The 21,425-nt window shown below is 47.8% G+C and overlaps 1 protein-coding gene across 1 annotated transcript in view; it reads left to right on the forward strand.

Moving 5' to 3' along the window:
* The window catches only part of ANO2 (anoctamin 2), a 334,097-nt gene that overhangs the window by 73,535 nt on the left and 239,137 nt on the right, over positions 1-21,425 (forward strand). The window contains exons 4-6 of the mRNA XM_068970582.1: positions 10,564-10,715; positions 11,814-11,868; positions 15,564-15,615. Coding sequence (XP_068826683.1) covers positions 10,564-10,715; positions 11,814-11,868; positions 15,564-15,615 — 259 coding nt within the window. The remainder of the gene's footprint in view (positions 1-10,563; positions 10,716-11,813; positions 11,869-15,563; positions 15,616-21,425) is intronic.

Consider the following 21,425-nt stretch of genomic DNA (forward strand, 5'->3'; position numbering starts at 1 on the left):
TAGGTAACTAGGCTGGTGCACGGAGTAGGTGACCAGATCTGTGCACCCTCAGATCTGGGTTCAGTGCCCGCGTGTATGCCTGCATCCCTCTCTCTCGGTGCCCTTGGGTACCAGTGGAACAGGAGAACCATGGATGCATTCTGCTGCATCGTGGGCCCCTCTTTTTCATAACTTCTTTAGTCCAGCGGCGTCCACCCAAGTCCCGTTTGCAGGGCGACCTTCCATACTGTCTGGCTTACCTGTGTGTCTGAGCCTTTTGAAATGAAAGTTAAACAGGTGATCATTTTCAGCCTAGTCGACCCTCAGTTACCCAGTGACCAGAGGCACAGAGGAAAACACAGATACGTGGAAAGGGGGAGACAGCCTGGGCTAGTGTCTGTGGGGCCATAGGTATAAGCAGACATGTGCTCATAGCTGGGCTCACTCTCCATCTTTTTGTCTAGTTTCTGCTTTTCCTACGAGTTGCAGAGAGAGGCCCTCTTAGATCAGTGTAGATGAGGGACTCATGGATAATAAAGATTATTCTGTTTATGTTTCATATGGTTATGGGTTTCCCACCGGGCACTAAGTGCATGCGTGCCCAGTTGCTTCAGTTGTGCCCAACTCTTTGCAGCCCTGTGAACTGTAGCCCACCAGGCTCCTCTGTCCATGGGATTCTCCAGGCAAGAATACTGGAGGGGGTTGCCATGCCCTCCTCTGGGGGGATCTTCCTGACCCAGGGATCGAACCTGGGTCTCCAGCATTGCAGGCGGACTCCTTACCACTGAGCCACTGGGGAAACTGTCCCAGGTGGTGCTAGGGGTAAAGAATCCACCTGCCAACGCAGGAGACCCAAGAGATGTGGGTTGCAGGAGACACCCACCAATGCAGGAGACGCAAGAGATGCAAGAGGCTTGGAGAATTCCGTGGATGGAGGAGCTTGACAGAGGTCCATGGGGCCTCAGAGAGTGAGACACAACTGAGTGACTAAAGCAATAGCAGCATATGGTTATACCCTTCCCTTGATCTTTGGGTGCTGTTGGATCTAATGTTTGTGTGCCATCAGGCACGTTAGTAGAACCTTCTGTGCCTCAGTTTCTCTACCCATAAAATGGGGCTAGCAGTCTGTACTGTCTGTGATAGACTATCACTACAGCCTCGATTACTTGCATCCCGTGAAGGAACATGATTCCAAGGCAGAAAGGAAACAAATTAGCCCTCAGACCACACTACTGTGCCCCTCTGGAGGGGAGAGGCTGGGGGAGACGAGCGGGGTCGGGGGGAAAGAAGTAACAGAAGAAGGCATCTCGGTAAACCTCTTAGCCTGTGACAGTGGAGCCAAAGTGAGCTTTTATGGGAACCACATTTGAGCCCTGGGATGAAAAATGAGAGCAACATACTTTAAAAATTATTTATGATTTTAAGCACATGAAAGGCGTATCATGTACCCGGGGAGGGCATAATGGGGACCAGCTGGTGAACATGTGTCCTGCCATTTCTAAGGATGTTCTTCATTCTCCTATGTCCAAGAATAACAGTAATAATGATGCTGCTGCTGATCATATTAATAAATACTAAAGAGGATCGGGGCACCTTTCCTGGACCCTGTGGGACACTGGGGAAGAGCTGGGCTGCTGGGCTTGGTGGGGGGCTGAGAGGGAGCTCTGGCTCGCTTCCTTCTCGGGGACCATGGAGCCTTTCCAAGGATCAGAGGTTTGAGGAGAGAGCCTGGATGGGGAAGTCAGGAAGCCTGGGTCCTGAGGGCTGGGTTCACCCCCCAATGCTAGCAATTCCCCACTTCTCCGAGGCTCAGTTTCCCCATCTGTGACACAGTGATGCAAATACAGCTGGTGGGACTGGCTGGCAGAGTCTTTGTGGACCCTGCTGACAGGGAGCCTGTGGGATTCCAGTGCTGGTTGCATGGCTGAGCATTCTGCGTATGAGGTGAGGAGGGGTCCTCCTCACTGCTGGGCTTCTTCAGCCCTTGGAGCAATCCACCTCTAAACTCAGCACCTGGTACCCAGGAGATGCCCAGATGTGTGCGTGCTATGAACAAATGTTTCCTTTTCATGAACTGTCTCAGTTCAATTCAGTTCAGTCGCTCAGTCGTGTCTGACTCTTTGCGACCCCATGAATCGCAGCATGCCAGGCCTCCCTGTCCATCACTATCTCCCAGAGTTCACCCGGACTCATGTCTATCGAGTCCTTGATGCCATCCAGCCATCTCATGCTTGGTTGTCCCCTTCTCCTCCTGCCCCCAATCCCTCCCAGCATCAGAGTCTTTTCCAATCAGTCAACTCTTTGCATGAGGTGGCCAAAGTACTGGAGTTTCAGCTTTAGCATCATTCCCTCCAAAGAAATCCCAGGGTTGATCTCCTTCAGAATGGACTGGTTGGATCTCCTTGCAGTCCAAGGGACTCTCAAGAGTCTTCTCCAACACCACAGTTCAAAAGCATCAATTCTTTGGCGCTCAGCCTTCTTCACAGTCCAACTCTCACATCCATACATGACTACAGGAAAAACCAAAGCCTTGACTAGACGGACCGAATATGCTATCTAGGTTGATCATAACTTTTCTTCCAAGGAGTAAGCGTCTTTTAATTTCATGGCTGCAGTCACCATCTGCAGTGATTCTGGAGCCCAAAAAAATAAAGTCTGACACTGTTTCCACTGTTTCCCTGTCTATTTCCCATGAAGTGATGGGACTGGATGCCATGATCTTCGTTTTCTGAATGTTGAGCTTTAAGCCAACTTTTTTCACTCCTCTTTCACTTTCATCAAGAGGCTTTTTAGCTCCTCTTCACTTTCTGCCATAAGGGTGGTGTCATCTGCATATCTGAGGTTATTGATATTTCTCCCTGGAATCTTGATTCCAGCTTGTGTTTCTTCCAGTCCAGTGTTTCTCATGATGTACTCTGCATATAAGTTAAATAAGCAGGGTGACAATATACAGCCTTGACGTACTCCTTTTCCTATTTGAAACCAGTCTGTTGTCCCATGTCCAGTTCTAACTGTGGCTTCCTGACCTGCATACAGATTTCTCAAGAGGCAGATCAGGTGGTCTGGTATTCCCATCCCATTCAGAATTTTCCACAGTTTATTGTGATCCACACAGTCAAAGGCTTTGGCATAGTCAATAAAGCAGAAATAGATGTTTTTCTGGAACTCTCTTGCTTTTTCCATGATCCAGCGGATGTTGGCAATTTGATCTCTGGTTCCTCTGCCTTTTCTAAAACCAGCTTGAACGTCAGGGATTTCACGGTTCACATATTGCTGAAGCCTGGCTTGGAGAATTTTGAGCATTATTTTACTAGCATGTGAGATGAGTGCAATTGTGCGGTAGTTTGAGTATTCTTTGGCATTGCCTTTCTTTGGAATTGGAATGAAAACTGACCTTTTCCAGTCCTGTGGCCACTGCTGAGTTGTCCAAATTTGCTGGCATATTGAATGCAGTACTTTCACAGCATTATCTTTCAGGATTTGAAACCGCTCAATTGGAATTCCATCACCTCCACTAGCTTTGTTCATAGTGATGCTTTCTAAGGCCCACTTGACTTCACATTCCAAGATGTCTGGTTCTAGATTAGTGATCACATCATCGTGACTATCTGGGTCATGAAGATCTTTTTTGTACAGTTCTTCCGTGTATTCTTGCCACTAGAGTCATAGAAGGTTAGACTTGGATGGTACTTTAAAAGCCATTTAGTCAAGTTCTGTCTTTTATAATCTGTGAAGTGGATTAGGAGAGGTGCTCAGCCTTGGGCTAATTATCCCCACTGCTGAGCGGACCCCAGGACTCTGCCACAATGCCCCTTGAATGGTGAGCTTTCCATCCAGGCTGGTGGGAAGAGGGGCTGTTCCCAGCCTTGCAGATGGCTTTTCTCTAGTGTCCGGCAGCTTCTCAGGAGGACTGTCTAGGATTCTTCACGAAACTCTCTCCCTTGGCTGCTCTGTCCCGGGAGCTCTGGTTGCTCTGGTCTCCCCTGACCTACTGCCTAGCCTCAGCCCAGGGGGTGTGCTGGGCTCCACCTGTTTGCCCTTCCTGCCCTGCAGCCCTGTACCTTTCTCTGGACAGTGAGCTGGAGGAAGCCCAGGACTCATCCTCTTTCTTTCTCTCAGCAAGTCGTTGCTGCCCAAGGTCTGGTATCTTGAAAACTTCTGCCTTAGTCTTCTTGGGGTGCTCCAGCAAAATACTAGGGGGATCAAACCAGTCAATCCTAAAAGAAATCTACCCTGAATATTCACTGAAAGGACTGATGCTGAAGCTGATGCGCCAGTACTTTGGCCACCTGATGGGAAGAGCCAACTCATTGGAAAAAACCCTGATACTGGGAGAGATGGAGAGCGGGAGAAAAAAGGGGCAACACAGATGATAAGATGGTTGGATGGCATCACTAACTCAATGGACATGAGTTGGAGCAAACTCTGGGAGATGGTGAAGGACAGGGAAGTCTGGTGTGCTGCCATCCGTGGGATCACAAAGAGTTGGACATGACTGAGCAACTGAACAACAACCACCAAAATATCACAGACTGGAGGCTTATGAACAACAGGAGTTTACTTCACCTAGTTCTGGAGACTGAAAGTCTGAGACCAGGGTACCAGCATGGTGGTACGAAGGGTATGAACCCTTCCTGGTTCATAGCTCACACCTCCTTACTTTGTCCTCACATGGAGGAAGGGGCTGGGAGCTCTGTGGGGTCTGTTTTAGAAGGGCACTAATCCAGTTCACGAGGATTCCACCCTCATGACCTAATCACCTCCTAAAGGTTCCACCCTCCAATAACCATCACTGGGCATTAAGACTCAAGATAGGAATTTTGTGGGAACAGAAACATTCCAACCACAGCAACCACTGTTTCGTGTTTTTTAGTCTGAGTATTTTGGTTGGCTCAGCTGGGGTAAATCTGTACCCTGTTTGTCCGTCATAGTGGGAAGTGGAAGTTCCCCAATTCTCTCTTTAGAGATGAGGACTCTGAAAGGGAAAGCACCTTGCCCAGAGCTGCACAGCTCGTTAGTGTCAGCAGTGGTCAGGACCCAGGTTATTCACTCTGTAGACATTATTGTGCTCCTCCTGCGTGCCAGACATGCAGGACATGCTCCCCAGACACCCACAGTCTGCTGGGGAGACAGACGAGTGAACCACGAGTTAGAAAAAAGTGTGGCCAACATTAGCATGCAGTGTTTATTCATTGGATTCTAGGGAAGGTTTCCTGAGAAAGCTGGTACTTGAGCCGGGTGGAGAAGGAGAAGTGGGGTGGCCAGGTGGAGTGGGAGGGGAGCAACTCCAGGAACAGGGACAACACGTGCAAAGTGATGAGGGGAAGAAGCAGGTGCTTTGTCCTCCAAGCTTAGCACCCATGGTATCGTGCATGGGGTCTCTGACTGTGAACCTGTGCCAAGCTGCATCCCCGAGCATCTCTGAGGTCTGGGAAGTGGGCCAAGGTACCTGCCCGGGCGTGTATGTAGGGCCTGCAGCAGGGCTGTGGGGTGGAGGTCACCTTGACCCTGGCCTTCAAAACCATTTACATTTCTCTTGGAGGTGGATGATGCTATTTGCAGGGATTTGGAGCACCTACTGGGGCTTCCCAGATGGTGCTAGGGCTAAAGAACCTGCTTGCCAGTGCATGAACTGCAGGAGATGTGGGTTTGATCCCTGGGTCAGGAAGATCCCCTGGAGGAAGGCATGGCAGCCCACTCTGGTATTCTTGCCTGGAGAGTCCCATGGACAGAGGAGCCCAGCTGGCTATAGTCCATGGGGTCATGCAGAGTTGGACACGAGCGACTTAGCACACATGCACGAAGCACCCATCTCCCCATCCAGGAACAGGCAGAATTTATCCTGGACCCATTCCTGGTTCCTCCAAAGACATGCCACAGGCCACATTCCCTTTAGCCCCATTCTCTAGGGAGCTCTTCTGGATCCACTGCCAAGAGGAGGTCAAGACCATCTTGGAGGTGCTCAGCTAACCATCTGCCAGGACATGATCCTAGGGCAGGTGTTGGGTTATTAATTCCCAAGTACAGGCTGTCCTAGCCTCTGCTGAGGCTTGGCTCCCATGAGCCTTTGCAGCTGGTGGGTAACCTTTCAGCAGGCCAGGGACTTTGGGCTGCGGCTTTATTCTCCAGCCTGGTTTCTTCCTACCAAGGCCTATTACCTTTTGACTGTCCTGTGCCCAGCGTGGGCCCCCTGAGTGGCAGCCACTCCTGTCATCAATGCTGGGTCCCTGGAGATTTATCATTCATTTGTTCATTCGTTTAACCACGGGGATAGTTTGAACAGTGTCCTGCCTTCATCAAGATTGTTTGGCAGGGCGACTGGGCATGAGTCAAATAATCATTCAAATAAGTTTAAAATCACAACTGTGATAAACACTGTGAAGGAGAGGCATTTGGGCTCACAAAATGCTCTGAAGATGGGGCTCGATCTTGTCTGGAAGCCAGGAAAGACCTCCCCAAGGAAGTGACAATTGAGTGAGAACTCAAGTGTGAACAGAAGTTGGTGATGGGGAGGGAGGAGACAAAGGGTGCAGACTGCTAAAAATACTTCACGAGACCAGTGGCTGGGTGCGGTGAGCATTGAATCATGGGGCAAAAACAAAAAAAAAAAAAAGAGAAGACTTCTACAGGGCCCCATGGGCTGTGGTGAAAATTTTGGTTTTTATTGTAAGAGCAAAGCAAAAAGGAGAAGAGGGCAGCAGAGGATGAGATGGTTAGACGGCATCATTGACTCAACTGGATGTGCGTTTGAACAAATTCCGGGAGATGGTGAAGGACAGGGGAACCTGGCATGCTGCAGTCCGTGGGGTCGCAAAGAGTCAGACACAACTGAGCGACTGAACAACGGCAGCAAAATGAACACAGTTCTAGTAAATAAAGAAACCAAAACCATAACAGTGTTGCTATAGTAACCAAGGTTAGCAGCTTCTTGGCACTTCCAGCCCCACCTCACCCTCCGCGGCACACACTGGCCTCCATGTGCCTTTCTGCTGTGAGAGTCACGGCTCCTCTATCAGAGCCTCGAGGGCCCAAGACCCAGGCTGGTATCATTGTTGTTGTTCAGTTGCTAAGTGCCGTGCAACTCTTTGTGATCCCATGGACTGAAGCATGCCAGGCTTCCTTGTCCTTCAGTATCGCCTGGAGTTTGCTCAAACTCACTGAGTTGCTGGTGCCATCCACTACCTCATCCTCTGCCACCCCCTTCTCCTTTTGCCTTCAGGCTTTCCCAGCATCAGGGTCTTTTCTAAGACCTAGGCTGTTTCTGCTGCTGCTGCTGCTGCTGCTAAGTCGCTTCAGTTGTGTCCGACTCTGTGTGACCCCAGAGACGGCAGCCCACCAGGATCCCCCATCCCTGGGATTCTCCAGGCAAGAACACTGGAGTGGGTTGCCATGTCCTTCTCCAATGCATGAAAGTGAAGAATGAAAGTGAAGTCGCTCAGTCATGTCCGACTCTTAGTGACTCCATGGACTACAGCCTATCAGGCTCCTCCACCCATGGGATTTTCCAGGCAAGAGTACTGGAGTGGGTCGCCATTGCCTTCTCCGAGGCTGTTTCTAACCCTTCTTAAATCCAGTTTGAACTTCTCTGCTTTTGTGTTTGCTTGGAATGTCTTTGCCAATATTTGTTCAAGTGTTATTCATTAAAAGTATCTGCAAAGTAAGGTTGACAGAAGTATGGTCAAAGCATGTGTTCAGTTCAGTTCAGTTCAGTCGCTCAGTCGTGTCCGACTCTTTGCGACCTCATGATTCGCAGCACACCAGGCCTCCCTGTCCATCACCAACTCCCGGAGTTCACCCAGACTCATGTCCATTGAGTCAGTGATGCCATCCAGCCATCGCATGCTCTGTCGTCCCCTTCGCTTCCTGTCCCCCATCCCTCCCAGCATCAGAGTCTTTTCCAATCAGTCAACTCTTCGCATGAGGCGGCCAAAGTACTGGAGTTTCAGCTTTAGCATCATTCCTTCCAAAGAAATCCCAGGGCTGATCTTCAGAATGGACTGGTTTGATCTCCTTGCAGTCCAAGGGACTCTCAAGAGTCTTCTCCAACACCACAGTTCAAAAGCATCAATTCTTCGGCGCTCAGCCTTCTTCACAGTCCAACTCTCACATCCATACATGACCACTGGAAAAACCATAGCCTTGACTAGATGGACCTTAGTCGGCAAAGTAATGTCTCTGCTTTTCAATATGCTATCTAGGTTGATCATAACTTTTCTTCCAAGGAATAAGCGTCTTTTAATTTCACAGCATGTGTAGAGGCTACAATAAATGCCCATCTCTAGGGAAGGAACTCAACAAATTAGAACGTGTGTCTGCTCTGTAATATGGTGTCTTCATGAAGCTGGGTGTACATGGACTGACCTGGAAAGATATGTGTCTCAGATACATTGCTGCACATGAAAAGCAAATTGTAGAATAATATGTTAAATGCCATCACAGGTGTGTTAGAAAGATATATGTGTATATATATATATATGGAGTATATAAAACATACTCTGAATTGTTGATAAAGGTTTCCTCTGGAGTGAGGTTGGAAGTGAAAGGAAGCTGTTAGCATTAGTTAATACACTTTACGATTTTTGTTTCTTTTTTTCCCCTTTTATTTTCTGTTTTTTTTTTTTTGTCCTTGACTGCACCTCAGTGTGTGAGGAATCTTAGTTCCCTGGCCTGGGATTGAGCCCGTGCCCCTGTAGTGGAAGAGCAGACTCTTAGCCCCTGGACCACCAAGGAAGTCCCTGATCTTGGTTTTCTTGTTTACTTGAACTGTGTTAATTTTGTAATTGAAATTAAAACACATAGAAAAAAGTATTAGGAGAGATAAATAAACCAGGCTTATGTTTAGTTGTTAGATTGGGGAGGTTCTCTTCTTGCCCCAAATTATCATGATTTCATTAAAGAACAAAAAGCAAAAGGAAGGTGCCCTTTCTGCTCAAGCCCGGCAGAAATGCTGCTCCTTCTATGAAGCACTTTCCTGGCCCCTCAGCTGGACTTGCTGTCTCCTCTGTTCGGACCTTTGAAGCTTTTGGTGCCCCTTCTGTGGCGTTTGTCTCCATTGATCTTACAAGTGCTTCATACATGTTTTACTGCCGCCTGAGATTTAAGCAACTTGAGGATATCATGAAAGAGAAGACAGTTGGCTTCCTTTCAGGTCGTAGGATCTGAGTGTGGCTCTTGTTCTGGTCATCCACTGCAACAGGACAAATTCAATCCGGCTTAGTCCAGACATCAACCCAGAGATTGAACCTGCATCTGGGTTCTTTACCACTAGCGCCATCTGGGAAGCCCCCTTGGAAGGCGAGCTTGTGTAAAAAATTTGTGGTTAATGTTAATCCATCAGAGCTTTGCTATGAAGAGTACAATCTCTGTGTCTCAGTGACAGCATCTGTGAATTAGAAAGACCAGATGCTATACTGTAGGCAAGCATAGTCTATGCATTATAAGAAACTATAGGTTCTATGGGTTTCCCTGCTGGCTCAGATGGTAAAGAATCTGCCTGCAAGCAGAAGACCCAGGTTCGATCCCTAGGTCCTGAAGATCCCCTGGAGAAGGGAATGGCAACCCACCCCAGTGTTCTTGCCCATAGAATTCCATGGACAGAGGAACCTGGCAGACTACAGTCTGTGGGGTTGCAAAGGGTTGGACATGACTGAGCAGCTAATACTATAGGCTCTATAGTGATTATCTTGGTACTAACGCTGTGCTTTACTCAAGAAAGGTACTTCTTTACTCAAGAAGGTGCTTGAGTAAAGCACGCATTAGGTGTTCAGTACTTTGAAAGCAGACTCATTACTAAGAGGAACACAAGAGAAGTGATGCTGGATGATCACACAGGGGCGTGGTCTAGTTGAAGGGTACAGACTTGAGATTGGGTTGACAAGCGTTAAACCTAAACAGTCACCCAGTTACCATCTGTGTGACCTTTGTTCACTCTTTTCACCTTTCTGAGCCTTAATTTCTTCATCATAACAGGAGAGTAAGATTATCCACCCAGCTGGGTGCAGTGCGTGTTGGAGCTTACTTGGGTAAAGTGCTTAGTATGGTGACATCATGGGCTTTCCGGGTGGTACTAGTGCTAAAGAATCCACCTGCCAATGCAGGAGATGCAGGAGACTCGGCGTCTGTCCTTGGGTCAGGAAGATCCCCTGGAGGAGGGCATAGCAACCCAGTCCAGTATTCTTGCCAGGGAAATCCCAGGGACAGAGGAGTCTGGTGGGCTTCCGTCCATAAGGTTGCAAAGAGTCATGGCTGAGCCACTGGACACACATCTACACACATACACACGATGACATCACACAGTAGGCCTCCTGTGACGATGTAACGAAGCCGGATAGGAAGTTTGGACCCCTCACTGCGCTCCTCCTCTCCTGCAAAGGTCACCTCCTTCCGTGCATAGTTGAGAGTATTCGCCCCTGTGTGAGAGCAGCGGAGGAAGGGCAGGCCCCTCTGCCTGCTTCCCTGGCTCGTCCTTTCCCCCGAGTGTCCCTTATGGGGGATCTGAGCCCCGTGCAGCCCTGGCTGCGAGCCCTGCTCCTCTGAGTCGGACGCGGCCTTCTCCTCCTCTCACTGGTAGCTTTGCCTTCGCAGATGTACGAGATCAAGTCACAAGGCAGCATCGCAAAGACGTTCAACAAGATTCTGCACAAGCTGAGTGCGCCCCTGAAGCCTCGAGTGCCCGAGCACAGTAACAGCAGGATGAAGAACCTCTCGTACCCATTCTCCAGGGAGAAAATGTACTTGTGAGTAGCGGGGGCTGTGGGGTCGGGCCGTGAAGCAGCCATCCAGATATAACCGTCCTTCTATAATAGAGAGGAAGCCAAGGTTCCAGGTTCATCCAAGGTCACGCTGCCTTAAATGGCTAAGCTGGGACTGGCATGTTGACTTCCCAGCCGGCTGTTCTTGCTCCCTCCCCTGGGCCCTTCGTCCACATCTGCCTGGGCATCTGACGTGCCGCCTCCCACACGTCTCCATCACTCAGCTTCTGGGTTCCTTCAAGACCAGTTCTTAATACCCAGTGAAAACATGCTGTCCCTCTCTTGAGTTTTCATAGCAATGCTCTACAGGTGCTCAGGTTCTACTCTGCATTAGTGATGGAAACACACCGCAGTGCCTGGGCTCCTGGGGTGGGGGCATGCCTCAGGCATCTGTGCTCCCTCCAGCACAATGCCCTAAGCACAGTCACAGGGGTGGGCTTTTGGTTTGTTTTGAGTGCAATGTCAACATTTGAAGTTTAGAAAACAGACACAGGTTTTGCATAATTAGGAGTTTGGTATCATGATTTTTGTGACAACAGGGACAATATTAAATGAAAATTTGAAAAACAGTTATAACCCCAACATCCAGAAACTGTACTCTTATTTGCTGGTTTTTTAAAAAAATTTTGTCCATACATGGGAACCCTTTTTACCTACTTTTCTTTTTAAAACTTATCATCATGTAATATTTTCGTATCATAGTCTAAACGTTTCTACAGTATTTCTAAAGTTTTCATAATTATAATTTGCAAACAGCTGCATGATGATCTATCCTTTAGGTTTTGAAATCGCATATTCCCCCCATAATCTTTGTTAAAAGTAACTTTGAAAGGAATGTTTTAATGTAGGGAACTTCTCTCCTTCTGTTGAGTTTGTTTTCCTAATGATACATTTCTATGACAAATTTTCAGAATTACTGGGTCGGAAAGAGTGTAAAGTGTATGAGTGTGTGTGTGTGTGTGAGTGTGTGTGTGTGTCTTACCCATCTAGCTATGTTGTTTTCTAGAGGCTTGCCCTGGGCCCAGGGTGACAGGAGGTCCCAGGATAATGGAATGCATTGACAGGCTTTCTTGGTGTCTGCAGGTACGACATCCGGGACAAGGACACCTTCTTTGATAATGCCACCCGTAGTCGCATTGTAAGTAAACCAGGTAACCAGGTGCTTAACCAGTTCTGCTGGGCTCGGGAGGGGGTGGGGAAGCCTGAGTCCCCTTTGACAGGGCATCTCTCTCTCCATCCCTGCTGCCTCCCATCATCCTTTTCTTGGAGTTGCCTAGCAATGGGGAGGAGAATTCAGGAGCTTCCCAATCTCAGTGGTGAAATAGTCTCAGGTTGTGAAGGATATCTCCTCTTTATGGTTTTGCCACCCGGGCCCTGCTTGGAATCATAAAAGCAAGGACTATCAGAGCTTGGGACCAGGGGTGGAGGGACTTTCAGCTAGTCAGGTGACTCCCTTGCTTGACAGTTGAGGAGACTGAGGCTCTACGATGTAATGAATTAAAAAAATTCAGGCATATAGTTGGTGTCCAAAGAAGTGCTCGCTGCTGAGCCTTTGTGACTCTTTCTTTCATCCTCAAAGGGTCCTGGGCATTTGATGTGTCAGACAATGTTAGAGTTGGCCTGTTTGTCCAAGGACACAATTACCAGCCTGTTCAATAGAAGCCAACATTCATGATGTTAGCCGTTCTTCTACTGTCTTTTTTGTTGCTTTATTAAACTATTTAAATATTTGAAATACATATTTGAAAATGTATTGTATCTCAGAAGCTACAGGACAGGCAAGACTGCACAGCAACAACTACCACCAACCAACCAACCAACCAACAAACGAACAAAAAACCCCAGGAAATGTTAGTAAACAACAGAAGTTAATTTATTTCCTCTATGTATGCAAAATGATGCTTTCCTGAAATTTTCTAGTCTATCCATTGAAATATAATAAATCCAAACCATAAATAAGTATAGCGTGGGTGATCATGGGGGCTAACTGGTGAGCTGTGTTGAGGGCAGTGAGGCTGGCTGCCGTGGTAATTGCTGGGGGGTTTGCACAGGGTCTAGAGAGCAGTGGGATACATGCAGGCCCTGCATTTCCCAGTGCTCGCCTACTGCCTTTTTCCCTTTCAAAGTCAGGGTTCTGGATTTTGCAGGATGGTTGATTCTAATGAAAATCTGCCTAGGGCCTGGACCCTGCGGCCACAGTCTGAGCTGTAGGGCATCTCTGTTCACTATATCTTTGTCCTCTACCCACCTGGAGAGCATCCAGCCTACGGAGAGAAGAGGAGAGAGAAAGATGGGCCCCAGGAATGCTGGTCACAGTGGAAACACAGCATCGTGTTTCCCTCGGGAAGGACTTAGGTTTCAAATAAGGAGGAGGAATAAGGGTGAACCTTGCATTGAATAACTGACTGGTTCAGAACTGGGGAAGGAGTATATCGAGGCTATAAATTGTCACCCTGCTTATTTAACTTATGTGCAAAGTACATCATGCAAAATAATGCTAGGCTGATTGAATCACAAGCTGGAATCAAGATTGCCAGGAGAAATATCAGCAACCTCACATATGCAGGTGATACCGCTGTAATGGCAGAAAGTGAAGAGGAACTAGAGAGTCTCTTGATGAAGGCGAAAGAGGAGAGTGAAAAATCTGGCTTAAAGCTCAACATTAAAAAAATGAAGATCATGGCATCCGGTCCTATCACTTCAAGGCATAGATAAGGAAAAATTGGAAATAGTGACAGATTTTAATTTCTTGTGTTCCAAAATCACTGCAGACAGTGACTGCAGCCACAAAATTAAAAGACTTTTGCTCCTTGGAAGAAAAGCTATAACAGACCTAGATAGCGTATTACAAAGCATCATTTTGCCAACAAAGGTCCATCTAGTCAAAGCTATGGTTTTTCCAGTAGTCATGTACAGATGTGGGAGTTGGACCATAAAGAAGGCTGAGCGCCAAAGAATTGATACTTTCTAATTGTGGTGCTAGAGAAGACTCTTGAGAGTCCCTTGGACAGCAAGGAGATCAAACCAGTCAATCCTAAAGAAAATCAACCCTGAATATTCACTGGAAGGACCGATGCTGAAGCTGAAGCTCCAGTACTTATTGGAAAAGACCCTGAGGCTGGGAAAGATTGAGGGCAAGAGGAGAAGAGGGCAGCAGAGGATGAGATGGTTAGATAGTATCACCAATTCAATGGACATGAATCTGAGCAAACTCAGGGAGATAGTGAAGGACAGGGGAGCCTGGCGTGCTGTAGTCCATGGACAGGGAAGCCTGGCATGCTGTAGTCACAAGGAGTCGGGCCCAACTTAGGGACTGAACGACAGCAACAACTTAGAGGGGCTTCCATGTCAGCAGGGTGATGAGCAGGGTGAGAAAGGACCGAGGATTGCAGGAAGCTGCAGAACGTTTCTAAGTCATGCTGAAAACATAGCCTTGACTCTGCCTGCAGAATGGGCAGGAAAACACTCCAGTTCCCTGGTGTTCTAGAAGATTTAAAACGGGCATATGATTTCCTTTATCTGCCTGTGGAAAAAAGCATGAAACTCCCATTGTCCTGATTGATACTGTTACAAGCAGTTTAGCTCTCACCACGGCTCAGGTCCCACGTCTTGGGGGGGAAGTTATAGGGAGTCGTGGAAATTACCCGATAATTGCAAAGTGCTTGTAAAATAATGGACTGCCATATAAATGCTGTTCCTAATTATTATTGCTGTTGAATACGGCACTGTGTTATAAGTGAATTAAACATTCTTGGGTCCCATTCTACTGGAAGTCATTTATTTTCCACTCCTTCTGGTCTGTGGCTGGAATGTGGGAGTGTGAATGGTGATGGAGTAACTCATCTTTTCTTGCCCTGGAGGCGTCTTCCTTCCCCTCCTGCTCATTTCCCAGTCTACCCTACTCTGGACAGAGGGAGAAAGAGGCTTGAGGTTTGTCTTGGGGTCTGCTCTGACCCGGACTTTGGTCTGAGGACCTTGCCCGCATCTCCTTAGTCCCGTCTCCTCATGCCCTCTTCCCTGTGGCCATCTGGGCAGGCCAGTCACATGTCCCAGCACAGAGTTCTGTCCCTGGCATCTCCTTAGAGCTGGGCACAGGCTTGGGACCCGCTGGAGGGCACTGATTGGCCAACAGGTTTATGCTGGCCCTGGGCTTCCTTGGCTCGGACGCTCTCAGCACTCTGCCCTCACAGTGAGCGACAGGGTCCATGCAAGCTCCCCACTCAGGGACTGTTGATCTGTTAATGAGCAGTGGTCCTTGGGCAGCCATCTGCTATGTGCCCAAGGTGCTCTCTGAGACGTGGAATCTTGAGGACCTGGGAGACCTACTCTGCCTAGGGAGGCAAGATGCTCAGGCAAAAAGCAGAGAAGTAATGCTCCCAGTGACCAAGACGTAGGGGGCCCTTTTCCAATTCCCAAAGCACTTTCATGGTTCCCCCAAACATCTCCGAGAGACAGCTCCATTACAGAGGGGACCACGGGCCCTCAGGACCCGCCCGGAGCTTGCTGTTGGGGCTGGTGGGGAGGACACCCCTCCTCCTTGCCTCTCCCCACCCCTCAAGTGTCCTCTCTAGCCTCGCAGAGGGGTGTGGGTCTGGGGTCCCCTTCCCTCCTGTAACTTCAGTCAACATACAACCTTTCCTTCATTTTTTTGGGGAGAGGGGCAAGCTGTGGTGTGTATGTGAGGAGGTTAGATGCTCTGTTGAAAGGGCTTGACCGGGAGTCTGTGAGCTGACACCTGCCTGGGTACCACCCCCAGCCCTCCACACACACACACCAGGCCAGGGCTGCAGCACGTGGCTCAGGTGCTCACAGCCTCACTCTTGTCTGTTTCAGGTGCATGAGATCCTGAAGCGCACAACCTGCTCTCGAGCCAACAACACGATGGGTAAGGACCCTCCCACTGCGGGCCGTGCTGATGGGGGGCCAGGGCATCCTTTCAACAGACGATGGAGGGGGCGCCCCACCTGCCCCCAGGTGTCGAGGGGGTCCCATTTCTCGTGGGGCTGGGGCTGCCCCCCAGCCTTCACCCCTGGTCTCTGTCCTTCCTCTCCTTTCCCTGAACCTGCGCGGACACCTTCCACTTGATCCCAAGTTCAGCTGCTTTCTTTTCACTATCTCCAAAATGTTTTAATAATTGCCCAAATCATGGCTGGTTTTTATTCATTTTTGAGAAGAAAGACATCTCAGTGGCCTTTTAGTCTAAGACTCTGCCTTGATGTTTAAAGAAACTAACCACCAGGGAGGGCGGATCAGTCTGAAAATGCCTCTTCTGAGTTCAGCATCCTTGTCACCATGTCTGACTGAACCTGTTTGCCTTGTGGTTTGATTTTTGAATCTGGGCATGTTTGTGTTTGAAACAGGACCCCCAGCATTTGGGTACCAGATAGGCGGTTGGGACACGGGTGGGTGATGGAAGGGACACAGGTGATGGTGGGGTGACACCATGAATTTACATCCATGGTCAGGTGTCTTGTCCATAAGGGCCCCCTGCAGGTGGGAGGCTCTTTCCAAAGGAGCTGCTGTTACTCATCCCTCAGAACACTTGTCACTCTGAGGTGGTCGACCTTTCACTTTTGAGGCAGCTTTGAGTTGAAAGAGTCATTTAGAGAAAAGTCTAGGGAATGATAAAGTAGGCAGCCAGATCAAACCAGTCAATCCTAAAGGAAATCAACCTTGAATATTCACTGAAAGGACTGATGCTGAAGCTGAAGCTCCAACACTTTGGCCACCTGATGCAAAGAGCCAACTCACTGAAAAAGACCCTGATGCTGAGAAAGACTGAGGGCAGGAGGGGAAGGTGACAACAGAGGATGAGATGATTGGATGGCATGAGTTTGAGCAAACTCCAGGAGACAGTGGAAGACGGGGAAGCCTGGCATATTGCTGTCCATGGTGTTGCAGAGACTTTGTGACTTAGCATGATTTAGCAACTGAACAACAACAATAACTGAGGACGACCAGAGGCAGCAAGAGATCGGAAGATGTGTCTTGTGTTTTCTTGTGGCCTCTGTCAAAGTCCTGGAATTTGCCATCACTTAGCTCAGTTGGTAAAGAATCTGCCTGCAATGCAGGAGACCCCGGTTCAATTCCTGGGTTGGGAAGATCCCCTGGATAAGGGATAGGCTACCCACTCCAGTATTCTTGGGCTTCCCTTGTGGCTCAGATGGTAAAGAATCCACCTGCAATGTGGGAATCTTCATCCGCTGGAGAAGGGAAAGACTACCTACTCCAGTATTCTGGCCTGGAGAATTCCATGGACTGTATAGTCCATGGGGTCACAAAGAGTCAGACACGACTGAGTGACTTTCACTTTCACTGTCAAAGTCCTGGAATTTGCCATCATTTCTAATCCAGTTCACTCTTCACTTGTATTAACTTGCCTTACATTCTCCTTGGCTGGACCAAAACTGCTTCTTTGGGTGTCACAAGTGATTTTTTACTGCCCGCATTTCATGGCCTTTTCCTCCTCCTTCATCTTCCTGCATTTACTGAATGAAGACCTGTGCATTAAACCTCCATCTTCTGGCAGCTGAGATCCAGGGAGGGGCCACTGATCCACTGATATCTGTCCTTCCGTTTCTTCCTCCTGGACCACACTCTGCTTCCTCTCCCTCCTCCCCCATTTTCAGGGTTGTCTTCTCCACATTGCTTGGCCTCCTCGTTCTTACTCTGAACAGAATAATTACAGCCTTGAATTCCTGTTTCTCCTCCCTCCCATTCCACACCCATGTTTGCAGCGACTGGCTAGATACCTCCGCTGAGATGCTCCCGGAACCTTGAAATCAGTGTCTCGCTGTGTCCATCTCCATCTCTTTCCTCTCTCGCCCTCTCTGTCTCTCCCGCTTCTCTGCCTGTTAACAGGACTACCCTCTGGGTCTACTTCTGCCGTTGCCTTTGCTGGAAGGTCCTACCCGACGTCTCACCCGGGCCCACCCTCCAGACCGATCATCTCTGTGCCCCGGTTCGTCCTGTATGCTCTTTCATTGGAACTCCCATCAAGTTTCGTGCCTTTCTCGATGACTATGTTCTGTGGCTTAGACTCCCAAGACAGTCCTTGAGATGTGTCTCGGTCGTCTTTTATCCCCCAGTGCACCTGGCTGGCTGCCCTGGGTGTTCCACTCAGTTGACTTGCTTTATTGAACTAATTAAACGTGCCCAGCCGGCTGGTTTCACAGCAGTTAACTGGTGAGTTCCCAAGGATGGGTGTTTGTGGACAAATGACTTTGATTCTCTCCAACTCAGTTTTCCCTTTTAGGTAAATCGGGGTGAGAATGATCTGTCTTGCAAAGTTTTTGTAAAGACTGGATAGAAAACTGTTTGTTTTGTAACCTGGAAAGTCCTTAAAAACTGAAGTTTATTTTGTGGGCAGCCTCTAGACTGTTGAAAGGTCATTAGAGACCTTCTACTTTACGACAGCAAGTTTTTATTTCCCATCTTTGAGGATCTGGGGGTGTGTGTGTGTGATGCCACAAAGTCAGACATCTTAAGGATTTTGTTGTTGAGTAGTTTTCAACAATTTCTTTCTTTTTTGACATTTAGAAACCATTTATTAAGTGCCTGCTCAGTGTCCAATAATGTTTTAGAAACTGAGAGATGGCAAGATGACTTTGACCTAATTTCTGTCCTCACGGGGCTCTCGGTTTAGCCGTGTGGACAAACATGTAAACAGATAATTATAAGATGATCGGGTAGGTATGATATTAGAACTGTACAGAGAGGGCGAAAGGAACACAGATTCAGAGCAGCCAACTCCCATGGATGCATCTAAGTATCATCATAATTTATCTAGTGTTAGGACTTCCCTGGTAGTCCAGAGGTTAAGACTGAGTTTTCAATGCAGGGAGTGCAGGCTCAGTCCCTGGTTGGGGAACTAAGATCCCGCATGCTGCGGGGCATGGCCCCAAAATGTGGTCCAGTGTTAGTTTCATGGGTGCCTGGGAAAGCTGGTGGGTCAGGAGTTATCTCTAGTTACCAAAGGCACAGGATGGAGGGCTCGTTCAAGGTCACACACTGAGACACGGTCAGAACTGGGCCGAGAACTTGGGTCCCCTCACCCTGGCCCTGTCTCCGCTGCAGTCCGGGTGCAGAGAGCTAGGCGTGGCGTCGGGCTGAGTCTTCACGCTCTGCTGCTCCCGCGGGAGTCGCTGATGATTTATTAGCTCCTAACAAGGGACGTGTGACTGAACTGTGTTTCTCAGCCGAGAAGGATGCTGAAGGCCAATTCTCGGGTTCTTTGACTTCTGCCTGGGAAAATCCAGCCCCCTTTCAGCTTTTCGGCTGGCTTACCATCTTACTTAGAAGTTCAGAAAGAAAGAGGAATCTGATAACATTGTGAGTCCTCAGGATAATGTGGGCCGTTGAGCCATGGGTCAATTTTGATTTTATTGCCCTTCTCTCTGGTTTTATAGAGAAACGCAAATGGGCTAGAACTGGCTTAGATTTCCTCCAGAGGAGGTTTGCCTCATAAAAGTAGAAGAAAAAGGAAGAATGGGGTCGTGCGTGGAATTGTTTTCCAAGGTATTTTCATTGATTTTTCAGCCTCAGATTTACCCTTTATGTGGCATTTACCATTACCTTTGTGACCAGTTTACAAAGCTTTATTCCCTTCACCATGGTCCTCAATTACAGTAGCGATTAGGAGATGGAAAAGATGATAAAGATCAGAAATATTCATAGAAGATGGAAAAATAAGACTAAAGATAATAATAATTCAGACATACTTCCATTCATCTGATATTGTCATCTTCTTTGTAGAAAGTATGTTTTTCTGAATGGCTACTTTTGCAGAGCATTATACTATATGCAGGGTGTATGTATTGATTTATTTATATTCCTGTCTTGTTCCACAAAATTTCAGAGATAGCTTACAAGAAAAACAATAAAACAGCATAATATAAATAATAAATTAAAAAATAAGAACCAGGAAAAGCACAAATTAAAATAGAATGTTGAAACTAGGAGGAAAAAATAGAATACACATATTCAAACCATACGGCTCTCTAGTTTCTGCAGTTGGGTTGCAAATTTGACCTTGAACCTAAGTGAGAGGGAATACATTTGGTGAGGTAGCACTTAAGGTCCTCAGCAACATCTTTTTATATAGAAATTGTTCTAAAGTCTCTCATATAATTCCCTGCTTCCTAATACAGATGATACAAACACAGAGTCTTCATAAAGGCATATGTAAATATATGTACCATTCAGGATAGTCCTTGAGAACATAAATTTATTCATGTTTCTTGGAGGATTATAAAAGTGTTATTGGAGTTGTTTTGCCCATTGTCTGATTTTTTTTGAATTCTGGACTCAGGTAACTTCCCTCCTTGAGTTTTGCTTTTTCAAAGTTTGCCTTGCTATTTGGGATACAGAAAAACCAGCTCATTAGGACTGGCAATAGAGAGAGAGGGAAAAGGCATTGAAGGAGGGTCTGGAAGATTCTGCGGTGATTAGGGTCAGGACCTTGAGGGATGGGCTGCATGAGAGGCTAGATAATGTTTTCTCCTGGGTTCTCTGTTGTGAGAGCTGAGATAACAAGATAAGAGGTCTCTGCACATAAGACAGACCTATAGGTTTCTCCCTATAACCAAGGTAAGGATTCCTTGCACGTGTGTCCTTGTATGCTTTGTAAAGCACTTTCACACTCTTTATCTCATTTGATCCTTTGAACTCCCATGCAGAATAGGTTCAATGGATATTAACTACTTTCACAACAGAGAGATGAACATCCAATCCAAAGTGAGAGATCTGGAGCCCAGTTGAACCCCAAGTCTCTTGGCTTTTCTTCACTTATCTTGTAATTAGTCAGTTAATAAATGGATGCAGTTATTGGGTAAGATTTTCCAGTGAAAGTGGAAGCTTAGGTTTTCCCACTGGGATGTCCATTCATTCAGCAAATATTTATTCATATGCTGTGTGTCATTCATGTTTGAGACCTGGGGACTAGAGTAGGGCATAGGTCAGAGATAGATCCCTGCCCTTGCGGATCTTACATTTGAGAGGAGTGAATAAGCCATGTGACTGTCTGACAAGAGAGATGCCTGCAGGGAAAGCAAGTAATACAGAAGGCATAAAAGGAGCCAGCCACTGCAGAGAATCAGGTTAGGGTCCCACCAGGAACAGAGGACTCACTCAAATGAGCATCGTTCAAGACAAGAGTATCAACAGAGAGACCATTTACAGAGGTGCAGGTAGGGGTTGGGGATGCCAGGGCAGTGTGTGACCTAGAATCAGCAAAGGGGAGCTGTTACCATCTCTGCGTCCATGAGACAGGAGAGGGGTTCCCGGTGATGAGACGGACAGAACTGGGCTAAGGACGGGAGCAGGTGACTGTATGGAGAGGAGGCTCCTACCTCCTTCTGACCTGCCGGACCCAGGAGAAACCAGTGGAGAAGGGGAGAGGGTACCTTTCTAAAGGAGACAGAGGTGGGAGAGGCTGGGGAAGCACCAGTTCCAGCTATGGGACCAACATGTGGTCAAGTCATGTTTCCTCACTTTGCCTGTTTCTCCCCCTTTGAACCCAAGGAAGGACCCCTCCATGTTGTTGAAGTTTCTTTCAAGCGCTGATATTCCCTAGGTTTTGACTGGAAGCAGCAACATGGTCTTCTTTCTGTGGGAGCCAGTCAGGTCCGGAGAGGGACCGACTTTCCTCCAGGTGCACAAACTGTGTTTTTAACCTGCTCCCCAGGTGCCTCTTAG

Source organism: Capricornis sumatraensis, chromosome 4 (assembly GCF_032405125.1).
Source record: "Capricornis sumatraensis isolate serow.1 chromosome 4, serow.2, whole genome shotgun sequence".
In the NCBI taxonomy this organism is placed as follows: Eukaryota; Metazoa; Chordata; class Mammalia; order Artiodactyla; family Bovidae; genus Capricornis; species Capricornis sumatraensis.